This window comes from Chiloscyllium punctatum, chromosome 7 (assembly GCF_047496795.1).
Source record: "Chiloscyllium punctatum isolate Juve2018m chromosome 7, sChiPun1.3, whole genome shotgun sequence".
Classification (NCBI taxonomy): Eukaryota; Metazoa; Chordata; class Chondrichthyes; order Orectolobiformes; family Hemiscylliidae; genus Chiloscyllium; species Chiloscyllium punctatum.
In genome coordinates this window covers 124,107,546-124,134,707 of record NC_092745.1, presented here as the reverse complement: position 1 = coordinate 124,134,707, position 27,162 = coordinate 124,107,546, and the positions used below count along the sequence as shown (strand labels likewise).

General features: G+C 43.1%; 1 protein-coding gene across 1 annotated transcript in view; it reads left to right on the top strand.

Annotated features, from left to right (window-relative positions):
* LOC140479375 (vitellogenin-like) overlaps positions 1-26,287 on the top strand; it is a gene marked incomplete at its 5' end in the record, with an annotated part of 107,653 nt that extends 81,366 nt beyond the window's left edge. Inside the window, 10 exons of the mRNA XM_072573282.1 lie at positions 4,923-5,065; positions 5,164-5,302; positions 8,916-9,045; positions 11,920-12,097; positions 12,186-12,274; positions 12,775-12,869; positions 17,244-17,403; positions 21,024-21,029; positions 23,924-24,085; positions 26,074-26,287. Of these exons, the coding sequence (XP_072429383.1) occupies positions 4,923-5,065; positions 5,164-5,302; positions 8,916-9,045; positions 11,920-12,097; positions 12,186-12,274; positions 12,775-12,869; positions 17,244-17,403; positions 21,024-21,029; positions 23,924-24,085; positions 26,074-26,195 (1,224 nt within the window). The remainder of the gene's footprint in view (positions 1-4,922; positions 5,066-5,163; positions 5,303-8,915; positions 9,046-11,919; positions 12,098-12,185; positions 12,275-12,774; positions 12,870-17,243; positions 17,404-21,023; positions 21,030-23,923; positions 24,086-26,073) is intronic.
* Positions 26,288-27,162: the final 875 nt, after the last annotated feature.

Sequence of the window (27,162 nt, the reverse complement as noted above, 5' to 3'; positions counted from 1 at the left end):
GTGAGGGTGAGGGTATGAGTGAGAATAAGAGTGAGTGTATGAGTGAGTGACTGTGAGAGTGAATGAGTGAGGGAGGGAATGAGTGAGTATGAGAGCGAGCAAGGGAGGGAATGAGTGAGTGTGACAGTGAGTGAAGGAATGAGTGAGTGTGGGAGGGAATGAGCAAGTGTGAGAGTGAGTGAGTGAGGGAGGGAATGAGTGAATGTGAGTGTGACTGAGGGAGGGAGGGAATGAGTGAGTGTGAGAGTGAGGGAGGGAGGGAATGAATGAGTGTGAAGGTGGGTGAGGGAGGAAATGAGTGGGTGTGAGGCTGAGGGTATGAGTGAGAATAAGAGTGAGTGTATGAGTGAGGGAGGGAGTGAGTGAGTGTGAGAGAGAGTGAGGGAGGGAGGGAGTGAGCATGAGAGTGCAAGAAAAGGATATCTGCAGCTCAGGATGAGTCAGGACTTGTTAAAAGAAACTGGATTCATTTCTGCTGATGGAAGTCCCTGAGCATGGTGAAGTAAAGGTTTGAATATACTTTTAACCTAAGAATAGCTATTGAGCATGTGTGTAAGTGGCTATGTCATAGTAATATCTGATTGTCACAGAACCGTAGCCGTATCGATGTCCAGAAGATATCATCTTTCCCCACCCCCTGTATATGGTAATGTTTTATATAGCATGTTACTGTTCACTCACCTGAGGCCAGATCTGATCTTACAACAAGATTTAACAAAGCTGCAGATCTTTCTGCAACAGAGTTCAGCAAATCTTTCTCATATGACTTGTCCCTCTAACCTCTCTGAGATACATTCCTGATTCCGATTCTTGTTCATCATTGCTGAGTTTTTCTTTCCAGTCACACAGTCTAAGCAGTTTCTATGTCGACGACCTCCATTATTTTGAAAACTCATATTTGAAAAGGAAGAATATGGGATCGAGGATTGGGGAGGATTGGCAGCTCCAGTGGAAATTAATCAAATAGACTATATCTGTGCTGTCTCCAATGTGTGACCATTTGTCCCTTTGGTTCAGTAAAACTAAACTGACACTTGAGCCTATTTTCTGAACTAAGCCTGCTAAACTCAAGAATAACTTGTTACTCCTCTGTAAACTTTCTGAAATAATATCCTCACTTTTGAAATGGAATAACCAACATTGTGGCTCAAAACGGGATGCAGAATCCTCAGAAACAGTTTATTGTTCATAGGATGGTCTTCAGGTTTATTATGTACTCATAGAGTCAAACAGCATGGAAACAGTGCCTGAAGGTCCAACTCACCCATGCCAACAAGGTATCTGGTGTTGTGCAACGAACCAGAATTGATCAGGGACCTCGAAGTGAAGGAGCCATTGGGAAGTAGTGACCATAATACAATAAGCTTCAATCTGCAATTTGAGAGGGAGAGGATACAATCAGAAGTGACAATATTTCTGTTGAATAAAGGGAACTATGGAGCTATGAGGAAGGAGCTGGCCAAAGTTCAATGGTGCAATACCTTAGCAGGGATGACAGTGGAGGTACAATGGCGGATATTTCTGTGTATAATGCAGAAGATGCAGGATCAGTTCATTCCTAAAAGGAAGAAAGATTCTAGGAGGAGGCATGGGTGGCCGTGGCTGATGAGGGAAGTTAAGAAACATATAAAGTTAAAAGAGAAAAAGTATAACATAGCAAAGATAAGTGGGAAAACAGAGGACTGGGAAGCTTTTAAAGAACAATAGAGGATTACTAAGAAGGAAATACACAGAGAAAAAATGAGGTACGAAGGTAAACTGGTCAAAAATATAAAGGAGGATAGTAAAAGCTTTTTTAGGTATGTGAAAGGGAAAAACATGGTTAAGACTAAAATTGGGCCCTTGAAGACAGAAACAGGGGAATATAATATGGGGAACAAAGAAATGGCAGAAGAATTGAATTGGTACTTCAGATCTATGTTCACTGGGGAAGACACAAGCTATCTCCCTGAGGTAACAGTGGCTGAAGGACCTGAACTGAAGGGAATTTATATTTGCCAGGAATTGGTGTTGGAGAGACTGTTAGGTCTGAAGGTTGATAAGTCCCCGGGGCCTGATGGTCTACATCCCAGGGTACTGAAGGAGGTGGCTCGAGAAATCGTGGATGCGTTGGTGATTATTTTCCAATGTTCTATAGATTCAAGATCAGTTCCTGCGTATTAGATGGTGGCTAACGTTGTCCCACTTTTTAAGAAAGATGGGAGAGAGAAAGCAGGGAATTATAGACCAGTTAGTCTGACCTCAGTGGTGGGAAAGATGCTGGAGTCTATTATAAAGGATGAAATTACGACACATCTGGCTAGTCATAACAGGATAGGTCAGAGTCAGCATGGATTTATGAAGGGGAAATCATGCTTGACTAATCTTCTGGAATTTTTTGAGGATGTAACTCTGAAGATGAACGAGGGAGATCCAATAGATGTAATGTACCCGGACTTTCAGAAAGCTTTTGATAAAGTCCCACATAGGAGATTAGTGAGCAAAATTAGGGCGCATGGTATTGGGGGCAAAGTACTAACTTGGATTGAAAATTGGTTGGCTGACAGGAAACAAAGAGTAGTGATAAACGGCTCCATTTCGGAATGGCAGGCAGTGGCCAGTGGATTACCACAGGGATCTGTGCTGGGACCGCAGCTTTTTACAATATATGTTAATGATATAGAAGATGGTATTAGTAATAACGTTAGCAAATTTGCTGATGATACTAAGCTGGGTGACAGGGTGAAATGTGAGGAGGATGTTAGGAGATTATAGGGTGACCTGGACAGGTTAGATGAGTGGACAGATGCATGGCAGATGCAGTTTAATGTGGATAAATGTATGGTTATCCACTTTGGTGGCAAGAACAGGAAGGCAGATTACTACCTAAATGGAATCAATTTAGGTAAAGGGTCAGTACAAAGAGATCTGGGTGTTCTTGTACACCAGTCAATGAAGGTAAGCATGCAGGTACAGCAGGTAGTGAAGAAGGCTAATAGCATGCTGGCCTTCATAACAAGAGGGATTGAGTATGGAAGCAAAGAGGTTCTTCTGCAGCTGTACAGGGCCCTGGTGAGACCACACCTGGAGTACTGTGTGCAGATCTGGTCTCCAAATTTGAGGAAAGACATTCTGGTTATTGAGGGAGTGCAGTGTAGGTTCACAAGGTCAATTCCTGGAATGGCGGAATTACCTTACACTGAAAGACTGTAGTGACTGGGCTTGTATACCCTTGAGTTTAGAGGACTGAGAGGGGATCTGATTGAGACATATAAGATTATTAAAGGATTGGACACTCTCGAGGCAGGAAACATGTTTCCACTGATGGGTGAGTGCCGAACCAGAGGACATAGCTTAAAAATACGGGGTAGACCACTTAGGACAGAGATGAGGAGAAACTTCTTCACCCAGAGAGTGGTGAGTGTGTGGAATGCTCTGCCCCAGAGGGCAGTGAAGGCCGAGTCTCTGGATTCATTTAAAAAACAGTTGGATAGAGCTCTCAAGGATAGTGGAATCAAGGGTCAAGGCAGGAACAGGATACTGATTAAGGATGATCAGCCATGATCATATTGAATGGTGGTATAGACTCGAAGGGCAGAATGGTCTACTCTTGCACCTATTGTCTATTGTGTATTGTATCCTAAACTGTCTGCTGCTACTTTGCCTGTATTTGACCCATATCTCTCTAAACCCTTCCTATTCATTATGAGCACTGTTATAGACAATGATTGTGCATCTAGAATAAAGGAGTAATGACTCAGTTGGAATTTCTTGACAAAAGTAACAAAAATCTTTTTCATCAGAAGGAATAGCTCAGCCTGATGTCCCTGTCACCCCAGTCTCATCTCTGGTAGGTCTACTAGATTTATTGTCCCCACCAGATGGTGGTGGTGAGCTGCATTCTTAAGCCTTGCAGTTCATGGGGATGCAATAATGTCCATGGGGAGGGGAGGGGGGGGGGCGCCAGAATATTGACCCAGTGACTCTGAAGGAGCGACGATATATTTCCATGTCAGGATGGCCTGTAGCTTTGGAGGGGGAGCTTGCAGATGATGGTGTTCCCATTTCTCTGTTGCCCATGTGCTGCTAGGTGGTAGGGGCCATGGGTTTAGAAGGTGTTGGCAGAGGAGCCGAGGTGGCTGAGTTATTTTCCACTCTTGGAGACTTATCAGCATTTTAATTTCAAAAGGAATTTGAATAGATGCTCACAACTAAGCCAGCAGGGCATAGAGTTGGAGCACAGTCAATGGGGCTTATTTGTTTCTTTACAGAGAGCTACCTTGGGTTCAATGGACCAAATCATCTCCTTCTGCGCTACCATGCATGCACACAAAAAAGGAGCAGAATTAGGCCATTCAGCCCCTTGATAGTGCCCTGCTATTTAATAAGATCATGGCTGTAATCTAAAACCCATTTTCCCACCTACCTCTAATATTCTCTCATGCCTTCGCTTACCAAGAATTTGAATCATAACTCAGTTCTATTATCCTGATGTATTTATGTAAAGTATGATTTGCCTGGATAGGATGCAAGCATTCACAATACTGCAGTGACCCAGGTTTGAGTCCCACCATGGTGGACGGTGGAGTTTGAATTCAATTTTAACAATCTGGAACTGAAGTTTGGTGATGTCTATGAGACCATTGTCAATTGTTGGAGGGAGGTTGCTGTCCTTAATTAAAACAAAGAGGGTACAGAACACAATGCAGAATATAGTGTTACAGCTACAGAGAAGATGCAGAGAAAGTTCAGCTTTAATATATGAGAGGATTTTGCCTCTGTCACATATTAAGCTACTCTTCAACTTAATTTATTGCTCAAAAACCACAAATTAGATCTTTCTGGGAGATGGGACAGGGTGCTCCACAATGTAAAAAAGCCTTTTAATAATTTTGCTGCATTTGATGAACTGCAATAACATTTCTGAATCTGTAAAATTTCAGGCATCATTGAAATGGGGCAGAAATTGCCAAGACTACAAGATTGCGGCCAAAGCATCTACAGGCCATTTTGAACACCATCCCGCAGTAATGGTTAAAGCACGATGGGACATAATACCTCAAAGCCTGAAAGAAACCGCAGACATGTAGGAGCCAGTCTATTGAGCTAACTGACAATTACCACTTCATTCCTGTGTACTCAGAGCAATGAGCAGAAGATTAACTCCCCTGACTTCCCTTGCAGCCTGGCTGACCAGCTCGCAGGAATCGCCTTCCTATTTGGATTCTCTGAGAGACATCAAAGGAGTCGCGCTCATCGGCTTTCGGTGATTATGGCAGCAACATCTCAGCGAACGCTGGATGTGGTGGTGCGAACTCCAAAGGTATTTCCCAATTCACTAACATTGTCTCTGTAGGGTTGCTCCACTATGGGGAGCAGCTGGCCTAGTGGCATTATCACTGGACTGTCAATCCTGGGACAACAGGTGGTGGAATTTGGATTCAGTTTAAAATAAACTGAAATTAGGAGTTTAATGTTAAAAATCTCACAACACCAGGTTATAGCCTAACAGGTTTATTTGATGAAGGAGCAGCACTCCATAAGCTAGTGCTTTCAAATAAACCTGGTGTTGTGTGATTTTTAACTTGGTCCACCCCAGTCTAACACCAGCTGCTCCACATCGAGTCTAATGTTGACCATGAAACGATTGTCAGGAAAAATCCCGGGTTGTTCACTAATGTCCTTTACAGCTGGAAACCACCATCCTTATGTAGTCACATGACTCCAGACCCACAGCTATGTGATTGGCTCATAACTGCAATTAGAGATGGGCAATAAATGTTGGTCCACCCAGCAACACCCTCATCCTGTGAATGATTTTTTAAAAATTCCGGAGCTTCTGCCAGGAGCCATTGATGATGAATGACTCATACTATTTTCAGGTGTTATACCTATCAGAGGGTTGACAGAACACACTGTTGCTTTTGTCTGGTCAAATGGACACCATTCCACTGGGAGCAAATCTTTCCTTTCTTGAAAGATGGTTCCTGAAACCAATTGTAGTGCCCAATAGTACTCAGAGTAAGCAAGGGTGACCTGGAATCAAACCTTAAACCTTATCTTTAACTGTGACTCAGTGCTGAGGAAAAAGGTGATTGGTTTGATTTCTGCCCATGAAAGTGTAATGCACAATCTGGCATAGCCCTCGTAATGTCCCATTGTCTGACCAAAAGCATCTTAAAGGTTGCTATCGTATCTGTTTCGAGCACACTGCCAGGAGAGGTGGGAGAAGCAGATGCAATCTTAACCTTTAAGATACATTTAGACAGACACACGAACAGGCAAATAATAGCAGGATACTGACCATGTGTAGGTGGATGGGATTAGTTTAGAATGGCATCATGATCATCATTGACATGGTGGGCTAAAGGGCCTGTTTCAGTGCTGTACTGTTCAATGTTCAATTGTATGTTCCAGTGATCATCACTAGAAGGAGGCCATTTGACTGTTTGCCCGTCTTTGGATGAACAATGCAATGGGTGCCACTCTCTGACCTTCTCCCTGTAATCCTTTACCAATCACAATCTAATTCCCTTTTGACTGTTTTAATTGAATATACTGTTGTGTGAGGAGATTGACTTGAATGGGTTAATTCCAAAAACTTTGCATAACTCCACCCTCTGATATGAGAGTCTCTCGGAGGAGCTAGACAGTTCTCATTGTCTGTTAGTCTTATTCCAGTCTGTTCACCTTCCCATTACTGCTGATGGTTATTCACGTGGTTAGCCTGGTTACTATCCTGGTTGGAGAGACCCTCTTTTTTTATATCAGTGTAGGGTTGTTAACCAATCTTAAGCTAGTGTAACCCATTATTACTTTACTCTATAATAAGCCACCTTTTGTTACTCAAGTTACTCTTGTGCCTCTACGGGCCCTATATTAACACTACAAGGGGAATTGGTGCCAGTAACCCTAACTATGGAAGATCCTGGCACAGTGAGGTGTCAGCTGCAGTAAACTCTTATGCCATCCTCCTCCAGCACATTCGCAGCCAGACCAACCTCACCACTCAGCGAATGTGAGGACTGCAGCTGCTGGAAATCAGCATCTAGACTAGAGTGGTGCTGGAAAAGCACAGTAGGTCAGGCAGCATCCGAGGAGCAGGAAAATCTCCATTTCAGGCAAAAGCCCTTCATCAGGAATGAAGGCAGGGAGCCCTAAGGGTGGAGAGATAAATCGGAGGGGGTGGTGCTGGGGAGAAGGTAGCAAAGAGTGCAATAGGTGGATGGGGGTGGGGTTGAAGGTGATAGGTCAGAGAGGAGGATGGAGTGGATAGGTGGGAAGGAAGATTGGCAGGTACCTCACCACTCACTGTGTGCAAAAGTTTCTCCACATTACACCTTTGCTTCATTCACCAAATACTTTATAGCTTGTCTTCGATCAATTCACGAGCGGTCAGAGTATCTCCCAACCAGCTTTGTGCAGACTCTGTCATGAGTTTGAAACTGTGAGAGTGCTAGGTCTATGCATCTACAACTAGGGGGTATGCATTGAAGGTGAGAGGGGGAAGGTTAAGAGGAAATGTGAGGGGTGAGTTTTTCTTTATACGGAGAGTGGTAGGAGTGGGGTCTGCACTGCCAGGGGTGGTGGTGGAGGCAGATACGATAGGGGCTTTTAAGGGGCTTTTAGACAAGAGCATGAATATGTAAGGAATAGAGGGATATGGACCAAGGGCAGGCCGAAGAGTCAAGTTTGATTTAGCATCATGTTTGGCACAACATCGGGGGCTGAAGGGCCTGTTCCTGTGCTATACTGTTCTATGTTCTATGTCATTGGGTGGGGTGTTCCTCAGATTAAAATGAAGCACCTTCTCAGCAGATGTCAAAGATACAATAGAAAGAAAGGGGAAAGAAATTTCCATTGGTGTCCCACTCAACATATACCCCTCAAACAACTTCACTGAAAATCTCTGTATCTGGCCGCAATCACATTGTTTCTTTGTTCTTGTGATCCTGCTGTTCACTATTCTCACAAACACACGTCCACTTCATCAATGATCTTGGGATGTCCTGGGGACATGAAAAGGAGTTGAAAACATACACGCCTCTCTCTTCTTACCTGCTGGGACCATCATATGGAATCATAACATGAAGGTAATTAGGAGTGGGAATCCTGGCTGGTGTTCCTTCATTAAGTCATGGATTGGGAGACCTGAGCTCGTACTGAAGAAACACAATGAGCAAGGCTGCACTGCGAAGGGCTTTTGCCCGAAACGTTGATTTCGCTGCTCGTTGGATGCTGCCTGAACTGCTGTGCTCTTCCAGCACCACTAATCCAGTATTTGATTTTCAGCATCTGCAGTCATTGTTTTTACCTTGCACTGCAATGATATTTCATTGTAATAGGATTTCCTCTCTGCTTGGGTGAGGTGATGGCCTAGTGGTGTTTTTGCTGGTCTGTTAATCTAGAAACCCAAATAATGTTCTGGGGACCCAGGTTTGAATCCCACCATGGCAGATGAATTCAATTGCTTTTAAAAATCTGGAATTATGAGTGTAATGATGACCAGGATTCCATTGTTGGAAAAACCCAACTGGTTCACTAATGTCCTTTAAGGAAGGAAACTGCCATCCTTACCTGGTCTGGTCTACACGTGACTCCAGACCCACAGCAACGTGGTTGACTCTTGACTGCCCTCTGGGCAATTAGGGATGGACAATAAATGCTTGCCCAGCCAGTGACACCCTCATCCTGTGAATGAATAAAAAAAATTTGCAGAAACCGTGAATCCACTTATTAGGAGCAGGTTTAGGATTTAGTTGGAGACAGTTTCACCCTCAGTGTTTTAAACCAAACCCACTACTTCATGTCATCTCTGATGAACAGTCGCCTAAACTTGAAATGTTAGATCTCTCCACAGATGCTGCCTGACCCTCTGTGATCTCCAGCAAATTTTGTTTTCAGTCTAACATGATGCTGTTTCTTTTTCTATTCAGCATGTCTTCAATCGCAGAAACCTTCTCATCCCAGCACCATTACCTTTCGATGTGAACTCTCCCTCAGTACAGCAAAGAGGATTGCTTGTCCTTGCTGATTTACCGGCTATGGTTTCACCAACATCTACAGGTACATTATTTTATTCTCTCTACTTTTGCATCTTATTTTATTAGACCTCAGTCTGTGAAATAACAAGTAAAATGGAATTCGCAAGTGAAGTAGAGTCATGGAGTCATGCAGTGCGGAAACAGACCCTTGGTCCAACCAGAGATGCCAACCAGCTATCCTAAATAAATCTGCTTTCCATTTGCCAGCACTTGGTCCATATCCCACTAAACCCTTCCAGATGCCTTTCAAATGTTGTAATTGTACCAGCCTCCACCACTTCCTCAGGCAGCTCATTCCATACATGCATCGCCCTTTGTGTTAAATTTTGCCTCTTAGGTCCCTTTTAAATCTTTCCCCGCTTACCCTAAACTTATGCCCTCTAGTTCTGGACTCCCCCAACCCAGGGAAAAGACCTATTGACCATGTTCCAAAACTAAACCAATCCCACCTGCCTGTACTTGGCCCATATCCCTCCAAACATTTCTTATTCATTAATTTATCCAAAAGTCTTTTAAATGTTATAACTGTACCTGCAGCCACCACTTTCTCTGGAAGTTTATTCCACACATGAACCACTCTCTGTGTAAAAACATTATTCCTCCTGTCCTTTTATTATCTAAATGTTATCCTATTGTTAATTTAGATTATATTATCTAAATTGTTGGGAAGCATTTCTACAGACCAACAGTGGCAGATGTTGGGAACTCTCCTCCACAAGGGGCAGTGGATGTTGGATCTATTGTTAATTTTAAATCTGAGATAGATAAAGTTTTGTTAAGCAAAGGTATTAAGGGATATGGGCCAAAGGTAGATATATGGAGTTAGGCCACAGACCATCCATGGTCTCATTGAATAGTGGAACAGGATCAAGGGGCTGAATTGCCTACTTCTGTTCCTATGTTCCCATGTTCTTAACTCTGTATTGTTGTATGTGTACACCGACTTTAGATTTCTTCTTTAAGGATTCAATGTGCATTCAATGTTGGGCCTCTGCCTGACAGTTAATCTGCTATGGGTTTTCCAAGCTGCACAAAACAGAGGCCAGTTCATCTGCTTGGAATGAACTTATAATGTGGAGAAGCCAATGTTGACTAGGGTGGACAAAGTTAAAAATCACACAACGCTAGGTTATAGTCCAACCACCTGATGAAGGAGCAGCGCTCCGAAAACTAGTGTTTCCAAATAAACCTGTTGGAATATAACCTGGAGTTATGTGATTTTTTAACTTCATAACTTATGTTTTACATTCTGGTCCAGATGTTTGTCACTGTTAAAATGATGAATGCAAATTGAGAGCAATCAGCTAAATGGGAGTAGTCCTTTATGCAACATCCTGAGTTCTGCAGACTTATGAGAAGTGACTGAAGATGGTGGCGCATTTCAGATCCTGAGAGGTTTTTACAGAGTAAAAATTGAGAGACTCTTTGCTCTGTGTCGAGAGTCGAGGACTGGGGGAACACAGCTTCAGAAATTGGGGGTCATCCTGGAATTCTGTACTTCAAAGATATGTGGATGCTCAATCAATGAATATATTGAAGCTTGACATTGACAGATATTTTAAAATCTGAGGGAATCAAGAGATGTGAAGATAAGGTTAGTAAGAGAAGTTGAGGTCAAAGATCACAGCTGTTCTGATTAAGTGTGTGTGTGTGTTTTGTGTGTAAGAAGGTCAATCTGCCATTAGGTGATGTGATAGGGAGGTGAAGGCCAAGTGGTATTATTGTTGTACTGTAAATCCAGTGACCCAGACAGTATTCTGGTGTACCTGGGTTTGAATCCTGTCATGGCAAATGCTGGAATTTGAATTCAATTTTTGAAAATCTGAAATTAAGAATCTATTTCTTAACATTGTTGATTGTCAAGAAAAGCCCATCTGGTTCACTAATGTCCTTTAGGAAAGGAAATCTGCTGCCCTTACCTGGTCTGGCCTTCATGTGACTCCCGACCCACAGCAATGCGGTTGACTCTTAACTGCCCTCTGGGCAATAAATGGATTAGTGTTGCTGGAAGAGCACAGCAGTTCAGGCAGCATCCAACGAGCAGCGAAATCGACGTTTCGGGCAAAAGCCCTTCATCAGGATGAAGGGCTTTTGCCCGAACCGTCGATTTCGCTGCTCATTGGATGCTGCCTGAACTGCTGTGCTCTTCCAGCACCACTAATCCTGTATTTGGTTTTCAGCATCTGCAGTCATCGTTTTTACCTCTGGGCAATAAATGCTGACCAAGGCAGTGACTGAATAAAAGAAAGCAAAAATGTTTCCCAAGACTAAGTGGCCAGACAACACAAGCTGATGAGGCTTCACACAAGAGCTTCCACTTGGTGAGCTACCAAAATTGTCCTTGAAACTTGACCTCAGTCATCAATTCTTGCAGAAGTGGTGAGAGATATTGGGAAGAATGAAATCTTTCCTATTGCAAGATTCACTCCCCTGAATTGGGTGCTATTAGGATGATCATTGCACGACACCTTGAGAAAGCAACAGTGGGTTTTCCCACTATCCAATGGGAGTCTTTGTGCAGCTGGTGATCCCATTGTAGGGACTTCCAGATTATAGACACAGAGATGATGAAGAAATGGTGATGTATGTTTGTGTCTGCGTGACTCAATGAGTACCTTAATGGAGATGGTTTTCCCACAACATTCTTACTGTTTCCTTTCTGAGCAGTGGAAGTCACAGAGTGATGGAAGTTCAGTCAGAGTGAGTCTGGGGAGCCAATGCACTCTGCAGATGGTGCTCAGAGTGCTACTGATAAAGGGATAAATACTAAATCCAGTGCCCTCAATGTTTACTGCTTGTTTTCTGAGAGGATTCATAAATTCTACCGCCACAACGCAAAACCAGTTTATTACTGAAATCCAAGCAACTGATTGATGTATTTTTTTCTGTTTCGCAGCTGAATGCAGGGTCTTGCAAAACCAATTCACCCCATTTAACAAGGAATGTTTTGAGTATGAAATGCCTGAAGGCTGTGCTCATGTATTGGTCCAAGATTGTACTCCTGAACTGAAATTCATCGTACTGATAAGACGCAGTGCAGAATCACTGATTGTACAGCTGAGTTTACCTTTCAGGTAAGGGACATACATGTGTTCAGCCCATGAGAAGCATTCACTGAGGTTATGCATCTGATTAACGTACTGTCCTTTTCTTTTGTAAAAGTCAAATAGAAATACAGTCGACAAAAGCAGGAAAGATCCAATTGTTCATCAATGGAACCAAGATGTTGGTCAAAAGCCTATCACTTCCAGGTTCAAGTACATTACTTTCTCAAGATCAATGTTGAAAGCCTTTCTTTCACACCAAGCCCTCAAGAGTTGCAGAGAAGGAACGTGGTGTGGAAGAACCAAATTATGAATTACTTTGCATTGCAAAATATAAAACTTTAATCTGAATAATCACAAATTCAGGGCTCAAACTGATTTGTCGCCAGCAGGAAGCAGTTTAGAAAAATGTTGAATAGAATCCAAAAGAACTGCGGATGCCGTAAATCAGAAACAAAAGTAGAAGTTTCTGGAAAAGCTCAGCAGGTCTGGATGCATCTGTGAAGAGAAATCAGAGTTCATGTTTCTCAGGACTGGGGAAGGGTCACCAGACCTGAAACATTAACTCTGATTTCTCGCCACAGATGCTGCCAGACCTGCTGAGCTTTTCCAGCAACTTCTGTTTTTATTTGTAACTTCCTCTTCAAGTTCTGGTCAACTTGTGATTGATTCTCTCGAACTGTGATTGTTATTTTTTTCCCCCCCAGAATCCTTGGCCATTGAGAGAAGTGACAATGATCTGACGATCAAAGCACCAGAAGTTGGCCTCAAAAATCTCTTCTTCGATGGAAAAGAGATCAAGGTGCTTACCATTATCTTCATTTCAGATTAAAAAAAATTGCAACTTTAAAAAAAAATTTAGTTTGTGAACCATACAAACCTTGCCCATTATACTAAGAAAGCATACGGTGTGTTAGGTTTCATTCATAGAGTGATTGAGTTCCGGAGCCGGAATATCATGCTGCAACTATACAAAACACTGGTGTGGCCACATTTGGAATATTGTGTACAGTTCTGGTCCCTATATTTTGGGAAGGATGTGGAAGCATTAGAAAAGGTGCAAAGGAGATTTACCAGGAGGTTGTCTGGTCTGGAGGGAAGGTCTTCTGAGGAAAGGCTGAGAGACTTGAACCTGTTCTCATTGGCAAGAAGAAGGCTAAGAGGGGATTTGATAGAGAAACACAAGATGATCAGAGGATTAGATGGGGTAGACAGTGAGAGTCTTTTTCCTAGGATGATGACGTCAGCATGTACGAGGGGACATAACTACAAATTGAGGGGTGATAGATTTAAGACAGATGTCAAAGGCAGGTTCTTTACGCAGAGAGTGGTCAGGGCGTGGATGCCCTACCTGCTAATGTAGTCAATTCAGCCACATTAGGGAGATTTAAACAATCCTTAGATAACCACATGGATGATTTTGGGATAGTGTAGGGGGACGAGCTGATAATAGTTCACAGGTCGGCGTAACGGTGGCACAGTGGTTAGCACTGCTGCCTCACAGCGCCAGAAACCAGGGTTCAATTCCCGCCTCAGGCGACTGACTGTGTGGAGTTTGCACATTCTCCCCATGTCTGCGTGGGTTTCCTCCGGGTGCTCCGGTTTCCTCCCACAGTCCAAAGATGTGCAGGTCAGGTGAATTGGCCATGCTAAATTGCCCGTAGTGTTAGGTAAGGGGTAAATGTAGGGGTATGGGTGGGTTGCGCTTCGGCGGGGCGGTGTGGACTTGTTGGGCCGAAGGGCCTGTTTCCACACTGTAAGTAATCTAACCTAATCGAGGGCCGAATGGCCTGTTCTGCGCTGTATTGTTCTATGTTCTATACACCAGGGACTTCAATACATAACCCATAGGCTGACCCCTCAGAGCAATGCTAAGGGCTTAGGAAAGGGGGCTATATCCTTTCTCTATCATTAAAGAGACACCCAGGATCTTGGATGACTCACTGTGTCTAGGATTGGGTGAAGCCGTTGTGTTCAGTTCAGACATGAGACCACTGTGCTGGTATTGGGCACAAAGCGAGGGTGGAGGGGAGGTAGTTGAGAGTCTGGGGTTCTGGGCCCTGGACAGAAACAGCTCCGGGGTCCCTGATATCTGACCCCGGACCTATGAAATGAGGAAAGGTGTTGGTGTTGCGTGAGTGTAGTGATTGTAACGAGGTCAGCCAGCTGCATCTCATAGGACATAAGTTCCCTGATTGGGGCTGTTAATCTGATCCAATCAGGAAGCTCTAGCTGATATAAAAGGATGAATGACTGGGATAGTGAGACCCTGAATGCCTGATTCAGTGAGAGGCTGTGTATTTGTAAGTAAAGGGTGATTGGTGATTGGTGATTGGTGATTGGTGATTGGTGATTGGTGATTGGTGATTGGTGATTGGTGATTGGTGATTGGTGATTGGTGATTGGTGATTGGTGATTGGTGATTGGTGATTGGTGATTGGTGATTGGTGATTGGTGATTGGTGATTGGTGATGATGGCCTCTGAAGATTTCAGTTACTTCCCCCATAGAAGGAAGCAGTGATACTGGAATGGTTGAAACAACAGGATTTAAGAGCGATTGCATCTGATAGAAGCTGGTGGGCCACTCTCTGGCAGTTCTAGTCTGTTGGTGTCGTTGCAGTACACTGGTACTAGGTGAGGAAAGCTCTGGGTGACATCTATGATTAGATCTGCTGCAGTACGGAAACAGGCCCTTTGGCCCAACAAATCCAGACCCATTCCCCTACCCTCTAATTTACCCTTGACTTGGCAATTCAGCATGGCCAATTCACCCGACCTGCACATCTTCGGACTGTGGGAGGAAACCGGAGCACCTGGAGGAAACCCACACAGACAGGGGGAGAATGTGCAAACTCCATACCGACAGATGCCCAAAGTTGGAATCAAATGCAGAGTCCCTGGTACTGTAAGGCAGCAATGTGGTAAAAACAATGACTGCAGATGATGGAAACCAAATTCTGGATTAGTGGTGCTGGAAGAGCACAACAGTTCAGGCAGCATCTGAGGAGCAGTAAAATTGACGTTTCGGGCAAAAACATTCCTGATGAAGGGCTTTTGCCCGAAATGTCGATTTTTACTGCCCCTCGAATGCTGCCTGAACTGCTGTGCTCTTCCAGCACCACTAATCCAGAACTGTAAGGCAGCAGTGCTAACCACTGCACTACCGTGCCACCCCAAGCTTCTATCTTTAAGCTTAATAGTTAACTGGGCAGTCAGCGTCCACTTTCATTGAAGCTTATAGGGTTTTAATTGAATTGTTTCCCCACAATGGCTTTAAGCTTTGTGCCTTTTGGCTTTGATGTGGATTTTAAACTTTTTATTAGTGAATCAAACCCTACTTTCTTACCTTCTATCACAGACTCCCAATTGAATCAGGTCGAGCAAATCCAATGGTGTAGAGCAGTAGGACAATCTGTTATCAACCAGGCCAGAACCCCTCAAAACATTTCAAGAAAGTAGCCCAGGCCCTAACTTTGCTCGTTATTTTAAGCAGGTGTAATGTGGATAATCCAGCTGTGATACAGCTGGTCAAACCCTCAGTTTTCAACAAAAACAGAATTTATTTGCAAGATTACTGAGCGAAACACAAACAGAATATAGAGTAACTTAAGTATTTAAAAACCCAATCGATTCTTATCACAACTTAATGATGCTATTCCAAGTGTCTGTAACAGTCCCCATAACCACACCTTTTTGGCAAAAAGGAAAAATCAAACACAAGTTCTTCCAGGAGAGAGAGACAGAGAGTGAGAGATTCTTCCACATCACTGTTTCTTTGACAAGCAGCCTCAAACACCAATTGCCTGCTAAAACCAAACCCAAACCAAATTAGAGAAAAGCTGAGCTGGGAGAACTGGCCACTCCCCTTTCATTGTTCAAGGGTTTGATTAAAAAAAAACTTAAGAGCTTCTTCAAATGGATAAACCCAGACAATTTGAAATCTCTGCAATTACAACTTCTCTGAGAAAACAACTAAGGATAACATAACCTTGTTAAAGGAGCAGCATCGTTACAAATCTACCTATAAATCCAAGCACGCTGAGAGAGTTAAAATCATCCTGTTCATCAGAACAATATTTTTTATTCACTCATTGATATGGGCATTGCTGGCTGGACCCAGCATTTATTGCCCATCCCTAGCTGCCCTTGAGAAGGTGGGGGTGAGTTGCCTTGAGCAGCTGCAGTCCATGTGCTGTGGGTTGATCCATAATGCCATTAGGGAGGGAATTCCAGGATTTTGAAGCAATGACACTGATGGAATAGCGATATATTTCCAACTCAGGAATGTGCTTGGCTTGGAGGAGAACTTGCGAGTGGGGTTGCTCCCATGGATCTGCTGCCTTTGTCCTTCTAGATGGAAGTGGTGTAATGTTTGGAAGGTTCTGTCTGTGGAACTTTGTTGAATTTCTGCAGCGCATCTTGTAGATTAACACACTGCTGCTGCTGAGTGTCGGTGGTGATGGGAGTGGCTGTTTGTGCATGTGATGCCAATCAAGCAAGCTGTTTTGTCCTGGATGGTGTTTCTCTTCAATGTTATTGGAGCTGCATTGAGGCAATTGAGGAGTATTTCATCACACTCCTGATTTGTGTCTTGTAGATGATGGACAGGCTTTAGAGAACTAAGAGATGTGTTACTTGTCTATGACCTGTTCTTGTAGATCCTGTATTTAGTATACAATCAATAATCCCTTTTACCTCCCCCTTTCATACCCCTCTCTCTCCCTGGGCTCTGTCTCCACCTATCTGCTCACCTCTCCCCACCCTAACCCTAATTTCATCTTCACCATAAATGCCACTTTTTCCTCACTGTTCTAATGAAGAGTCATTGGACTCGAAACATTAACTTTTTACACATATGGCCAGGCCTGCTGAGTTTCTCCAGCAATTTCTGTTTTTGTTTTATCTCTCCAGCATCCACAGTTCTTTGCTTTATTTTAAGCACCGTATTTATGTGGCTAATCCAAATCAGTTATGGTCATTGGTAACCCAAGGATTTGCGAGTGGCTGATTCAGTGATAGTAACAGCATTGAAGGTCAAGGGACAGTGGTTAGATTGTCTCTTATTGGAGATAATCATTGCCTGGCATTTGTGTGGTGGAAATGTTACTTGATTGGCCTTGAATGAAGGATTATCCTGCAACTTCATGAAATTCTCCTTCTGCCTTTCCAAACCAGGTTTCTGTGATGCCGTGGATGGCGGAGAGTACATGTGGATTGTGTGGGCAAAGTAATTCCCTGAGGAGAAATGAGTATCAACAACCAAATAAACGCAGCACCAGAGAAGTTCTGAAATTTGCACACTCATGGTTACTGCCAGGGGAAAGCTGTAAAGACGGTAAAGATATCCATTTCCGTTTCTGCGAGTAGGAATTTCAGTATCCTGGGATCTTCCAGATACCAGTGTCGAAACATGTGGCCCTGGAAAAGCACAGCAGGTCAGGCAGCATCCAAGGAGCAGGAGAGTCGACGTTTCAGGCATAAGCCCTTCACCAGGAGTTCCTGATTTGCATCACACGAACAAGAGTTTCAGGGCTTATGCCTGAAACTTCAACTCTCCTGATCCTTGGATGGAGCCTGACCTGCTGTGCTTTTCCAGCACCATACTTTTTGACTCTGATCTCCAGCATCTGCAGTCCTCACTTTCACCTTCTTCCAGATACCAAACTGGTTAACATGCCCCAAATACTTGCTAGCAGCTGTTCTTGATGAATTCGGACCAATGTGTCTGGGTATGATTTCCATGTTCAAAAGAATTTGAACTTAATCATTTTCCTCACAGCATTCAGTGGCGAGTTATAAACTTTTCACTGTACTCATTTGAGTACATGTGACAATAAAGTTAATTCATTCATTCATTCAGCACGTGAAGAGAGTCTGGGATTGTTCTCCTTTGAGCAGAATAGACTGGGGAGGGGGGGGCCATGATTGAGATGTATAAAACTGTGATGGGTGGAGACAGGAAGAAACTGTTCCCCTTGATGGAAGGGTCATTAACGAGGAGGCATGGAGTTAAGGTGAGGGGCAGAAGGTTTAGAGGGGATGTGAGAGCACATTTTATCACCCAGAGGGTGGGAGGGAATCTGGAACTCACAGCCTCTAAGGGTGGGAGAGGAAGAAACCCTCACAACATTGAAGAGGTGTTTGGATGTGCCAAGACATACAAGACTATGGGTCTAGTGCTGGAAAATGAAATTAAAATAGTTTGGTGGTTGTTTTTTTACTAGCATAGCCTTGATGAGTCAAAGGGCCTTTTAGTGTGCCTCAGTGCCTGTATGACTATCAGCCTGTAAGTCCTTCCAATACACCTAAGGCAGGCAGTAAGAACAGGAAGGTTTCCCGGTCAACAGAACAAGGGGGTAACTGCAACACAGCAGCCTCCCCACATTAAGAGATTCCGCATGCGAGGTTTTGTCATGGGCCCTGCAGCAAGTTCCCTGACTATGTTGAGGGAATGCTGTAGAGACATACAGCCAGACAGCTCCCCCACAATAATTAACCTCTGTCCCTTCCCCATATAGTGACACTGTACACCAAAATGCACTGGCTGTCATTGCAATGGAAGCTGGAAGAGTACATAATTGTTCTACTCAGGTTTCTTTAATGAATTAGTGGCACAATGGCTCAGTGGTTAGCACTGTTGCCTCACAGCACGAAGGACCAGGATTCAATTCCACCCTGTGTGACTGATGTGTAGAGTTTGCACATTCTCCCTGTGTCAGTGTGGGTTTCCTCCCACAGTCCAAAGATGTGCAGGTTAGATGGATTGGCCATGCTATATTGCCCATAGCATCAGGGTTGTGCAGGCTAGGTGGGTTAGCCATGGTAAATATGGGGTTATGGGGGTAGGGTAGAGGGATGGGTCTGGATGGGTCTTCAGAGGCTAGGTGTAGATTCAATGGGCTGAATGCCCTCTTTCTGCACAGTAGGTACTTGAGGATTCTAAACTTGATTGATTATAAACCAAAATAAATTCAATGAAGATGCAAAATTGGTCAAGGCACATGATTTGCAATCTGAAAAAATAAGTGCTTATCTTTTGGGAACAAAATAAATTTCTCTCTGTAGAGATTCTTTCTAAAAAGAAAAGCACTTTCTTGTGAATAGTGGTTGCTCTTGAAGAGAAAAAGGATAGGGGTTATGATGTTCTGGTACTGTTGCACAAGTGGTCATGTCCATAATCATGTGCAATTCTCATTAGAGTCTTGGCAAACACAACTTACTTAGGAAATATAATATTGAGAAGTATTCATCTGGAGAACTATTATATTTCAACTCGATCTCATATCAAACATATCTCAGAAACAGGAAACACGAGCTGAGAACTGATTCTGGAGCAAGTGTTCCCAAAGTGACAATTTAAACTCAAACCCCAACCTTGTGAACAGAGGAGCAGACATAAGACCCTGTTGTAAAACAGTCATAAAGTGGGTTTCAGCAACCATAGAATCCCTACAGTGTGGAAACAGGCTTTCCAGCCCAACAAGAATATTTCTCATCTGTTTTTACTCAGGAAAAGGAGAATACTGTAGAGGAGAAGACTGAGATACAAGCTATTAAACTTGAAAGGATTGAATTTAGTAAGGAAGAGGTGTTATCAATTCTAAAAGGTGTGAAAGTAGGTTAGTCCCCTGGGCCAGATGGGATTTTTCCGAAAATTCTCTGGGAAGCTAAGAAAGAGATGGCCGAGCCATTGGCTTTGATCTTTGAGTCATCATTGTCTACAGGTTTAGTACCAGAGGACTGAAGGATTGCAAATGTTGTGCCTTTGTTCAAGAAGGGCAGTAGAGATGACCCAGGTAATTATAGACCAGCGAGTCTTATGTCAGTTGCAGGAAAAGTTTTGGAAAGCATTATAAGAGATAGGATTTATAATCATCTAGCAAGCAATAATTTGATTAGAAATAGTCAACATGGATTCGTCAAGGGCAGGTCATGTCTCACAAACCTCATTGAGTTTTTTGAGAAGGTGACCAAGCATGTGGAGGAGAGTTGGGAAGTTCACATGGTGTACATGGACTTCAGTAAAGCCTTTGATAAGGTTCCACATGGTAGGCTGTTGGAGAAAATGCAGAGGTATGGGATTGAAGGTGATTTAGCAGTCTGGATTAGAAACTGGCTTTCTACAAGAAGGCAATGAGTGGTGGTTGATGGAAAATATTCAGCCTGGAGTCCGGTTACTCGTGGTGTGCCACAGGGATCTGTTTTGGGACCATTGCTGTTTGTCATTTTTATAAATGATTTGGACACAGGCATAAGTGGATGGGTTAGTAAGTTTGCAGATGATACTAAAGTCGGTGGAAGAATGTTTCAGGTTGCAGGGATCTTGGATAAACTGTAGAACTGGGTTGAAAGGTGGCAAATGGAGTTCAATGCAGCTAAATGTGAGGTGATTCACTTTGGGAAGAATAACAGGAAGGCAGAATACTGGGTCAATGGAAAGATTCTAAGTAGTATGGATGTGAAGAGGGATCTTGGAGTCCATGTACATAGATCCCTGAAAGTTGCGGCCCAGGTTGGTAGTAGTGTTAAGAAGGCATATGTGTGTTAAGTTTTATTGGTAAAGGGATTGAGTTCCGGAACCATGATGTCATGTTGTAATTGTACAAAACACTAGTGCAGCCTCACTTGGAATATTGTGTGCAGTTTTGGTCACCCCATTCCAGGAAGGATGTGGAAGTATTGGAAAAGGTGCAGAGGAGATTTACCAGAATGTTGCCTGGTCTGGAGGGAAGGTTTTATGAGGAAAGACTGAGGGACTTGGGTCTGTTCTCATTGGAAAGAAGAAGGTTAAGAGGGGATTTGATAGAGACATACAAGATGATCAGAGGATTAGGTAGGGAAGACAGTGAGAGCCTTTTTCCAAGGATGATGACATCTGCTTGTACAAGGGGACATAGCTGCAAATTGAGGGGTGATAGATTTAAGACAGATGTTAGAGGCAGGCTCTTTACTCAGAGAGTGGTAAGGGCGTGGAATGCCCTGCCTGCCAATGTAGTTAACTCAGCCACATTAGGGGCATTTAAACAGTCCTTTGACAAACATATGGATGATGATGGGATAGTCTTAGATTAGTTCACAGGTCAGCGCAACATTGAGGGTCAAAGGGCCTGTTCTGCGTTGTACTGTTCTATGTTCGAAGTGCACACCAACCCCCTGAGGAGCTTTTCCACCCAGCATTTCCACTCCGTATCCCTGTAACTCTGCATTTTCCATGGCTAATCCACCTAAACTACACATCCCTGCACACTATGGGCAATTTAGCATGGCCAGTCCACCCAACCTGCATATTTGGTGGACTGTGGGAGGAAACCAGCACACCTGGAATAAACCCTCGCAGACACAGAGAACGTGCAAACTCCACACAGTCACCCGAGGGTGGAATTTCACCTGTGTCCCTGGCGCTGTGAGGCTAAACACTGAGCCACTGTGCCACCCAGCAATGATCTGGAATAGTGTAGTTTCCAAGACATGCCTTGTTTAAGAAGAAATCGTCCAATGTACTGTTTCTTTTTCTTCACTGTCTCTTCATTTTACAAAAAAAGGCAACTCAGACATTTTCAAAATCCTTCAAACTTGAGTCAGGGGAACATAGGAGCAGGTGTGGGCCTAACTCTATATGCTTGCCATGGGCCCATATCTCTTGATACTCTTGCTTAATAAAAATTTGTCTCCCTCAGATTTAAATTTAACAATTGTATCAGCACTGACTGCCATTTGAGGAAGAGCTCCAACTTGCACTACTCTTTGTGTGTAGAGGTTTTTTTCTAACGTCACTCCTGAATAGCCAGGCCCTAATTCTTAGACAATGCTCCCCTGGTTCTGGAATCTTCAACCAGTGAAAATAGTTTATCCTTATCCACCCCGTCTTTCCCTGTAAATATCCTGAATACCTCAATTAAATCAACCTTTAACCTTTCGAAATTCCAGAGAATAAAGGCTTAATTTGTCTCATAAACTAACCCCTGAAGTCTGGGTATCATTCTTGTAAACCTGCTTTGAGCTCCCTCCAAGAACAAAGCATCTTTCCCATGGTATGGTTCCCAGGTTTTCTCACATGTTTTAAGTGGGGGATTATTTGGATTTCATTTCGCAGCAGCATAATGTTTGCATCCCTAACCTCCAGGACTTTAGATATGAAGGCCAGCATTCCACTCACCTTCTTGACTATTAAAGTCCACAAAAATTATTGAGTATGAAGCATCTTCAAAATATTGTCCTCTCGCCTCTTAGGACAGTGATGTCACAAAATGTTACACCATTAACACCGCAATTGAATCTAACTTGTTCAAATAAAGTCACAGAGTCATAGAGATGTACAGCATGGAAACAGACCCTTCAGTCCAACCCGTCCATGCTGACCAGATGTCCCAACCCAATCTAGTCCCACCTGCCAGCACCCGGCCCATATCCCTCCAAACCCTTCCTATTCATATACCCATCCAAATGCCTCTTAAATGTTGCAATTGTACCAGCCTCCACCACATCCTCTGGCAGCTCATTCCATACACGTACCACCCTCTGCGTGAAAAAGTTGCCCCTTAGGTCTCTTTTATATCTTTCTCCTCTCACCCTAAATCTATGCCCTCTAGTTCTGGACTCCCCAACCCCAGGGAAAAGACTTTGTCTATTTATCCTATCCATGCCCCGCAAAATTTTGTAAACCTCTATAAGGTCACCCCTCAGCCTCTAACGCTCCAGGGAAAACAACCCCAGCCCGTTCAACCTCTCCCTATAGCTCAAATCTTCCAACCCTGGCAACATTCTTGAAAATCTTTTCTGAACCCTTTCAAGTTTCACAACATCTTTCCAGTAGGAAGGAGACCAGAATTGCACGCAATATTTCAACAGTGGCCTAACCAATGTCCTGTACAGCCGCAATACTCTGACCAATAAAAGAAAGCATACCAAACACCTCCTTCACTATCCTATCTACCTGCAACTCCACTTTCAAGGAGCTATGAACCTGCACTCCAAGGTCTCTTTGTTCAGCAACACTTCCTAGGACCTTACCATTAAGTGTATAAGTCCTGCTAAGATTTGCTTTCCCAAAATGCAGCACCTTGCATTTATCTGAATTCAACTCCATCTGCCACTTCTCAGCCCATTGGCCCATCTGGTCCAGATCCTGTTGTAGTCTAAGGTAACCCTCTTTGCTGTCCACTACACCTCCAGTTTTGGTGTCATCTGCAAACTTACTAACTGTATCTCTTATGCTCGCATCCAAATCATTTATGTATATGACATAAAGTAGAGGACCCAGCACTGATCCTTGTGGCACTCCACTGGTCACAAGCCTCCAGTCTGAAAAATAGCCCTCCACCACCACCCTCTGTCTTCTACCTTTGAGCCAGTTCTGTATCCAAATGGCTAGTTCTCCCTGTATTCCATGAGAGCTAACCTTGCTAATCAGTCTCCCATGGGGAACCTTGTCAAACGCCTTACTGAAGTCCATACAGATCACATCTATCACTCTGCCCTCATCAATCCTCTTTGTTACTTCAAAAACTCAGTCAAGTTTGTGAGACATGATTTCCCACGCACAAAGCCATGTTCACTATCCCTAACCAGTCCTTACCTTTCCAAATACATGTACATCCTGTCCCTCAGGATTCCCTCCAACAACTTGCCCGCCACCGAGATCAATATGGGAAGTTCTAAAAAAAAAATCCAGATACAGCCTGTGGGAAACTAAGAAAATGTCTCCAGCCCAAACACTGGCTCTGTTCAAACTCTGCCACTCAAGACTGAATGTGATGAAAATGTAGGTACCAGAACCATCAGAAACAACCTGCTAACTCCAGTTATCATGCATGACCATGGGCAGTAGCTAACTCTTGCCTTAACTACTCTTTCAGGCTGCAAACTGATGAAACAGACCGTGAAGCTGGAGAACTCAGTCAACATACACGGACAGGAATCCAAATGCTACACTGTTGACCCTGTTTTACGGTGCCAGGTTGGATGCTCACCAACTCAGACAGTCCCAGTTGTCTATGGCTTTCATTGCCTTCCAGCCGGTATGTTTCCTCGGTTGTTTGTGTGGCTGTGCTGTCCAGTCTTTGTTATTCCATAACAGTGAATGAATTTGATATTATGGTCATTGCAGGATAGAACCATGAGGCAGACAAGATGGCATTTGGTCCGTTACACCTGTGCCAACATGTGTTAAGATCTGCCCAATCAGACCCACTCCACCTGTCCTTTCCTCAAGATCCCAGTCACTAATACTTTGCGCCTCTTTAGGGAGAGGTAGGTATTGCTGGGAGTGGAGTGTTTTATTTCCCCCTCTCATTCTGTTTTGATTTTAGTCCCTACCTTCCCCTTCACCTTTATCATGTAAGCATTGCTCGCTCAGTGCTTTGCTTGTCACTGGTTCATTGGCCGCACAGGTGTCTTTTCTGGTGGTGGAATTTTAATAACATTATTTTCACTTCGTGTTTTTCACTGTATCTTGCATCTGCACACATACAAGGAAGGAAGGGGGCGCTGAGGAATATGAAATCCACTGCAATATGGCAGTAGTATTAGGGGAAAATAAAAGATGTGAATAATCAGATTAGAATTTCTGAGAAAATAAAATAAACCCATTTACTTATCTTCAAGTGTACGTTCTTTTGGACATAATGCTGCAGCTGAGACCTAACCAGCTGTTTACAGATAGTTAATATCCTTGCTTTTTAAAATGCTCAGCAGCGTTTATTGCCCATCCCTAATTGCCCCAGAGAGCAGTTAGGAGTCAACCACATTGCTCTTGGTCTGAAGTCACTTGTAGGCCAGACCAGGTAAGAGTGGCAGTTTCCTTCCAGAAAGGACATTGGTGAAATAGATTTTTTTCCTGACAATCGATTCATAGTCCTCATTAGACACATAACTCCAGATTTTTATTGATTTCAAATTCTACCATCTGCCCTGGTGGGATTCAAACCTGGGTCCCAGGACATTGTCACAGGCTCTGGATTAACGGTCCAGTGATAACACCAATAGGGCATCGCCTCCCCTCTTTTATATTCTTTGCCTCCATTATTGAAACTGAGGATCCCATATGTTTTAATAATCTCTTCAACAGAAACAACTTTTTTACAACTCTATATAGAACAGGAAAGTGAGTTATGCAAGGCCAATAGGAGTAGATTTGAGGTTCAGAGAGCATTTATAAATAATGCTATCCCTCTCCATGCTTTCCAATTTGAAGTGCGCTGATCTATCAGTAATTCTCATTGACCTCCACTTTGAGCCTATCACTAGGCATGCTGCTTTCGAATTCTCTTCAATGTTTAAAAATCCCTCTGTATACTTACCGTCAGTCGCATTCCCTGGCCTTGTGCTTTGCCCTTCTAATCCACAGTCCACCCACCTCCGCGGTAACAGAACCTTCCATCAGTATTTTCTTGCAGTTTAAAGCTCTCTTCCTAAATGCACATTGATGGGACGGCATGGCGGCTCAGTTGTTAGCACTGCTGCCTCACAATGCCAGAAACCGGGGTTCTATTCCTCCCTCAGGTAACTGTTTGTGTGGAGTTTGCATGTTCTCCCCGTGTCTGCATGGTTTCCACCAACAGTCCAAAAGGTGTGCAGGTTCAGTGGATCGGCCATGCTAGATTGCCCATAATGTCCAGAGATGTGTAGGTGAGGTGGGTTAACCGTGGGAAATGCAGCGTTATAGAGATAGGATAGGAGGTAAGTCTAGGTGAGATATGTTTTGGAGTGTTGGCGTTGTTCTTCCAGGGATTCTATGATTCAATTCTAAGATTCTAAATCTCTTCACCTTTGTTACCTCCTTCACTTGAGGATACCAAATTGGTTCCCCACAATTTAGTTGGATACTTTGGCACTATTTGAAGTTCTCCTGTTGTTCACTGCCATAATCATTATATGGGAATTGCTTTGAGATGCTTCTGGGAGTCTTGACAACAGTCTCCTTACCTCAGTTGAACAGCAGTGTCACTATAATACACTGGGTAGCTTTACCCGCAGGCCAAAGTAAACATGATGTAATATTTTGCAGATTCTCAAGCAAATCCTAGCGATGGGTTGCTGGCGTCCACCACTTTTGGTCAAAAGACTGAAGACTTGATAAACACGGTTGAAGCTCACATCGCCTGTTCATGTCCTTCCAGCTGCAGTTAAGCAAAATGACTGGAATTTATGTCAATTTGATGCAGAGACTGTAACCAAATAGCCGTACAACAGTTGCAATTGAAGAGATAAAGACGCAATGAAATAAGGACGCATTCAATAACTTTTAAAATGAATTAGTTTTAGAGGCACTGAATTGTCATTTGTAGAACTCAATAAATCAGCTTTTAGCAAGCAATTTTATCATTGGGCACACAGTTTGTATGTTGCACATAATCTGTGTTACAGTAAATCTTTTTTTTAAATATAAGCTTTATTTACAAAAAGAGATGTTGGGGTATGCACTCTTCTCCCAGATCATTTAGTAACTGTTTGAAAGAACCACAGATATATCACAGATATACACACATACATAACACAGACACATACACAGATATATCACAGATATACATGCATATATAACACAGATTTACACACAAATATATCACAGATATAAATACAGATATACACACAGATATATCACTGATATACACACAGATATATCACTGATATACACACAGATATATCACTGATATACACACAGATATATCACTGATATACACACAGATATATCACTGATATACACACAGATATATCACTGATATACACACAGATATATCACTGATATACACACAGATATATCACTGATATACACACAGATATATCACTGATATACACACAGATATATCACTGATATACACACAGATATATCACTGATATACACACAGATATATCACTGATATACACACAGACATATCACTGATATACACACAGACATATCACTGATATACACACAGACATATCACTGATATACACACAGACATATCACTGATTTACACACAGACATATCACTGATTTACACACAGACATATCACTGATTTACACACAGACATATCACTGATTTACACACAGACATATCACTGATTTACACACAGACATATCACTGATTTACACACAGACATATCACTGATTTACACAC